At 32.2% G+C, this 6,492-nt stretch overlaps 1 protein-coding gene across 4 annotated transcripts in view; it reads right to left on the bottom strand.

Moving 5' to 3' along the window:
* Nucleotides 1-3,323: 3,323 nt before the first annotated feature.
* LOC139503921 (protein AF-9-like) overlaps nt 3,324-6,492 on the bottom strand; it is a 55,636-nt gene continuing 52,467 nt past the window's right edge. For 2 of the 4 annotated variants that reach the window (XM_071293938.1, XM_071293940.1), the window contains 2 exons: nt 4,404-4,488; nt 3,324-3,354 (listed from right to left, as the gene is read on the bottom strand). In XM_071293938.1, the coding sequence (XP_071150039.1) occupies nt 3,344-3,354; nt 4,404-4,488 (96 nt within the window). In that variant the 3' untranslated portion in view covers nt 3,324-3,343. Of the gene's footprint in view, nt 4,489-6,492 lie in introns of all 4 variants that reach the window. The other 2 variants (XM_071293937.1, XM_071293936.1) reach the window with 1 other exon arrangement.

Here is a 6,492-nt window from a genome sequence, read left to right as displayed (position 1 = left end):
GTTTAATTTTGAACCCCCATTTGGACCAACTTGAAAACTAGGCTAATAATTAAAAATCTAAGTACATTTTTAAATTCAGCATATCATAGAACCCCAAGGATTCAATTTTTGTTAAAATCAAACTAAGTTTAATTTTGGACCCTTTGGACCTTAATGTAGACCAATTTGAAAACGGGACCAAAAATTCAGAATCTACATACATAGTTAGATTCGGCATATCAAAGAACCCCAATTATTCAATTTTTGATGAAATCACACAAAGTTCAATTTTGGACTCTTTGGGCCCTTATTCCTAAACTGTTAGGACCAAAACTCCCAAAATCAAACCCAACCTTCCTTTTATGGTCATAAACCTTGTGTTTAAATTTCATAGATTTCTATTTACTTATACTAAAGTTATGGTGCAAAAACCAAAAATAATGCTTATTTGGGCCCCTTTTTGGCCCCTAATTCATAAACTGTTGTGACCTCAACTCCAAAAATCAATCCCAACCTTCCTTTTGTGGTCATAAACCTTGTGTTAAAATTTCATTGATTTCTATTTACTTATACTAAAGTTATTGTGCGAAAACCTAGAATAATGCTTATTTGGGCCCTTTTTTGGCCCTTAATTCCTAAACTGTTGGAACCAAAACTCCCAAAATCAATCCCAACCTTCCTTTTGTGGTCATAAACCTTGTGTCAAAATTTCATAGATTTCTATTCACTTAAACTAAAGTTATAGTGCGAAAACCAAGAAAATGCTTATTTGGGCCCTTTTTGGCCCCTTATTCCTAAAATGTTGGGACCAAAACTCCCAAAATCAATCCCAACCTTCCTTTTGTGGTCATAAACCTTGTGTTAAAATTTCATTGATTTGTATTCACTTTTACTAAAGTAAGAGTGCGAAAACTAAAAGTATTCGGACGACGACGACGACGACGCCAACGTGATAGCAATATACGACGAAAAATTTTTCAAATTTTGCGGTCGTATAAAAATCTAAGTACATTTTTGGATTCAGCATATCAAAGAACCCCAAGATTTCAATTTTTGTTAAAATCAGACTAAGTTTAATTTTGGACCCTTTGGACTTTAGTGTAGACCAATTTGAAAACAGGACCAAAAATGAAGAATCTACATACACAGTTAGATTTGGTATATCCAAGAACCCCATTTATTCAATTTTTGATGAAATCAATTGGACCCCGATTTGGACCAACTTGAAAACTGGGCCAATAATCAAGAATCTAAGTACATTTTTAGATTCAGCATATCAAAGAACCTAACTGATTCATTTTTTGTCAAAATCAAACTAAGTTTCATTTTGGACCCTTTGGACCTTAATGTAGACCAATTTGAAAACGGGACCAAAAGTTAAGAATCTACATACACAGTCATGACAGTTAGATTCGGCATATCAAAGAACCCCAATTATTCAATTTTGATGAAATCAAACAAAGTTTTATTTTGGACCCTTTGGGCCCCTTATTCTGTTGCGACCAAAACTCCCAAAATCAATACCAACCTTCCTTTTATGGTCATAAACCTTGTGTTTAAATTTCATAGATTTCTGTTTACTTATACTAACGTTATGGTGCGAAAACCAAGAAAAATGCTTATTTGGGTCCCTTTTTGGCCCCCAATTCCTAAACTGTTGGGACCTAAACTCCCAAAATCAATACCAACCTTCCTTTTGTAGTCATTAACATTGTGTTTAAATTTCATTGATTTCTATTTACTTAAACTAAAGTTATTGTGCGAAAACCAAGAATAATGCTTATTTGGGCCCTTTTTTGGCCCCTAATTCCTAAACTGTTGAAACCAAAACTCCCAAAATCAATCCCAACCGTTCTTTTGTGGTCATAAACCTTGTGTCAAAATTTCATAGATTTCTATTAACTTAAAATAAAGTTATAGTGCGGAAACCAAGAAAATGCTTATTTGGGCCCTTTTTGGCCCCTAATTCCTAAAATGTTGGGACCAAAACTCCCAAAATCAATACCAACCTTCCTTTTGTGGTCATAAACCTTGTGTTAAAATTTCATAGATTTCCATTCACTTTCACTAAAGTTAGAGTGCGAAAACTAAAAGTATTCGGACGACGACGAGGACGACGACGACGACGCAGACGACGACGCCAACGACGACGCCAACGTGATAGCAATATACGACGAAAATTTTTTCAAATTTTGCGGTCGTATAAAAATTATTTCACCCAAGTATATTCTAATGGTAGTATAATGATTTGGAAATGAAATTCAAGAGTCATAATAAAGATATTTTGGATCAAAATTAGAATAGTTCAATTTCAAAAATAAATTTAGGAAAAGTTTAATTAATTCATTACATAATTGAATGTATTTGAATAAATTTTGCTTGATGAAAGAAAATTTGTATGATATTAGTTGCTTTTGTGGGAAAATAAATAATAAAGGAGAGGAGGACCATTAAATAGTCAAACTTTAAGAGACAATTAAAAAGTCAAACTCAAATTTGTATTGTAATCTTTTAAGTTTTCCTAATTTGTATAGAATGCATTTTTTTCTTCTGATTTGATTGTATGAAAAAGCATACACCACAACGTTGTGATTGGTTAAAAACGTTCTAAACAATTGAAATTCAACCAATGACGTAATGTTATTTTCATTTTGGTATACGAACAATGAGATTACCCATAGTCCTCTAGTTTCTGAAAAGGCAGTGAATTGCAGTCTTGTCCTTTGTTGACCTTGCAATATTTACTTTGGCAAAATTGAAATAGTTCATTGTATTTGAATTTTTTTTGGCAAGTTATATCATTGCATATTCTTATTTGTATTATTGTTCATGATATATATGTCAGATTTTGATATGCAAAATAAAATTCAAGATGAAAAATGTTTGTGTTATGACTCAGATGACTTCCATGTTTGGTTTGCTGCTGCTGCTGCTATTCTCTGCTGAATACAGAAAAAATCCTAAAGATTTTTATGATATATATGACTTTTGAGAAAAAAGATAGACATACAACCAGAAAGTTACAACAATGATTAAAAAACAAAATAAAGCAGACAAAAAAAAATGGAAAGAAACATACGTGACTAGAGTCTGGATACTCCACATAAAAAGTTTGATTATCCATTGATAAAAACTACTTATTCTCAGGGGAGGATGCATATATATGTTTTGATTTAGTGTTTTTTTCTTTCTTTCAAATACACATGTGATGGGTTAATGTTAATACCTGGTCATACTATAAACACCAGCCCCCCCCCCCCCCCCCAACTTCTGTCTGGCATGTTTTAAATGTTTCTGTGTATGTTGATGAAGTAAAAAAATCTTTTGAGGTGGTTAAAATAATATTAGAGCACAACTTAGTTCTTTATTTGAAAACAAGAATGTGTCCACAGTACACAGATGCCCCACTCGCACTATCATTTTCTATGTTTAAAGGACTGTGAAATTGGAATAAATTCTCTAATTTGGCATTAAAATTAGAATGATCTTATCAAAGGGAACATGTATACTAAGTTTCAAGTTGATTGGACTTCTACTTTATCAAAAACTACCTTGACCAAAAACTTTAACCTGAAATTTGCAAAATCATTTTCTATGTTCAGTGAACCGTAAAATTGGGGTCAAAACTCTAATTTGGCATTTAAATTAGAAAGATCATATCATAGGGCACATGTATACTAAGTTTCAAGTTGATTGGACTTCAACTTCATCAAAAACTACCTTGACCAAAAACTTTAACCTGAAGCCAAAAACTTTAACCTGAAATTTGCACTATCATTTTCTATGTTCAGTGAACCGTAAAATTGGGGTCAAAACTCTAATTTGGCATTTAAATTAGAAAGATCATATCATAGGGCACATGTATACTAAGTTTCAAGTTGATTGGACTTCAACTTCATCAAAAACTACCTTGACCAAAAACTTTAACCTGAAGCCAAAAACTTTAACCTGAAATTTGCACTATCATTTTCTATGTTCAGTGAACCGTAAAATTGGGGTCAAAACTCTAATTTGGCATTTAAATTAGAAAGATCATATCATAGGGCACATGTATACTAAGTTTCAAGTTGATTGGACTTCAACTTCATCAAAAACTACCTTGACCAAAAACTTTAACCTGAAGCCAAAAACTTTAACCTGAAATTTGCACTATCATTTTCTATGTTCAGTGAACCGTAAAATTGGGGTCAAAACTCTAATTTGGCATTTAAATTAGAAAGATCATATCATAGGGCACATGTATACTAAGTTTCAAGTTGATTGGACTTCAACTTCATCAAAAACTACCTTGACCAAAAACTTTAACCTGAAGCGGGACAGACGGACGAACGAACGAACGAACGAACAGACGGACGGACGAACGAACGAACGGACGCACAGACCAGAAAACATAATGCCCCTCTACTATCGTAGGTGGGGCATAAAAAGGCAAACAAATAGGGTTGCTAGTGATGGAACTTTGATCCCCGATGTGGTCATCTGGAAGGCTTTATAACTCACTATCTGCAACTGAAAAAAAAAATTACTGAATTGTTATTCTGCAGCTGTAATATATATTACCAACATCATGCATATAAAGGTAAGTTTTTTTTTCACACAAAAAAATCAATTTAATAAAAAAAATTATGCTAAACCAACGACATTTATACAAAAGCTAACGTTTTATTTCAATAATTTCTGTATGAAATAGCTTTAAAAGTTATTGAAAAACATATAACTTGATATATGTATAGATATTGACATTTATTTTATTAAAATATAGGTATATTGTCCTCTCGTCGATTTATTTTTATGTTGAAAAATTCGCCAGAATAATTTACAGAGTTATGTCCCTTTTGACGTCACTTGAACGTTTGAAAGTAATGACGTACATTAAAAAGTTTGACATTGGGCAACTTCAGAGCGAAAGTTCTAGAATTAATCATCTGTATTTTTCTAATATGATTAGCGTTTTCAAATCAGAATCAAGATTATGAAAACTGATATACAATTGGCGTGGCAATATTGGTGAATTTAATAGATGGCGTTGTTTAATTAAAAAAGTTGATCTTAACGATTTTTCGCTTGTTTATTTTAATTTTTTATTATCTCTGACAAGTATTCAGCAGTGTATAGCATTTTTCTTATTCCACGTATTTTTCCCGTTAAAATGAGACCAAAAGGAAATATTTACGTTATGTGTACGTAGTAGAACTTTACGGAAAACTATAATTTTATATATAAATACTACCGTAGTCAGGTGATCGTCACGTGACTTTTTTTCCAGGGTAAATCAAAACAAAATTAAATATAATTTATTGTTTTATCATAAAATACCACTGATTAGACGTTTCCCATTCATACAGCAATTATGTACCGCTTTGGCGGTTTTATTGTTTATTATGCCCAAATAGCTAAAAACAGTACTGAGTGGCCTTAACCATCCCGCGTATCAGAGGGAACCTGTGTACTAAGTTTCAAGTGGATTAGTGGGGCATTATAAAAATATGTGTCTAAAGACTTGTAATATAAATTGGGAATGTGTCCAGGGGACACAGATGATGCCCCCACTGGTGTATCATATAAAGTTATAAAGGGGCATAACTCTAGAATAATAAAAGTTATGCTACCCAAATTTTAATTGTGTGTTAATAAGCATTGTGCATAAGTTTCATAACATTTGGTTGAGGCAAACTAAAGTTTATAGAGAACGGAAACGACCAATTTAGCTTTTTTTCCATGGACACATATGATGCTTGTATACAACATTATAAAGGGACATAACTTAAAAACAACAAAAGTGACGCTACTCAAATTTGTACTTGATCAGAGTTTTGTGGTAATAAGTATTGTGTATAGGTCTCATAATGTTTAGTTGGGGTAAACTTAAGTTACAGAACGGAAACTAAAAATTTTGCAATTTTTCGATTTATAAAGGGGCATAACTCAATAACAGTTAAAGTGACGCCACCAAATTTCAACTTGATCTGTGTTTTGTGGTAATGAGCATTGTGTATAAGTTTCATAACATTTGGTTCAGGCAACTTAAGAGAACGGAAACTAAAAAAATGCATTTTGTTTTCCATTTATTAAGGGGCATAAATCTGGAATAGTTAAAGTGACCCTACAAATATTCAACACTTGATCTGTATTTTGTGGTAATAAGCATTGTGTACAAGTTTCATAACATTTGGTAGAGGTAAACTTAAGAAAGAGAACAGAAACAAAAAAAATTGCAATTTTTCAATTTATAAAGGGGCATAACTCTAGAACAGATAAAGTGACGCCAGCAAAATTCAAACTTGATCGGTGTTTTGTCGTTATAAGCGTTATGTATAAGTTTCATAACATTTGGTAGAGGCAAACTTAAGTCAGAGAACGGAAACTAAACATTTTTTTTATTTTTTTCATTTATAAAGGAGCATTTAATTTACTCTAGAACGGTTAGAATGACGCTACCAAAATGAAATTTGATCTGTATTATATGGTTATAAATATTGTGTATAAGTTTAATAACATTTGGTTAAGGCAAAG

This window comes from Mytilus edulis, chromosome 14 (genome assembly GCF_963676685.1).
Source record: "Mytilus edulis chromosome 14, xbMytEdul2.2, whole genome shotgun sequence".
Lineage (NCBI taxonomy): Eukaryota > Metazoa > Mollusca > Bivalvia > Mytilida > Mytilidae > Mytilus > Mytilus edulis.
This window is presented reverse-complemented; position numbering and strand designations above follow the sequence as displayed.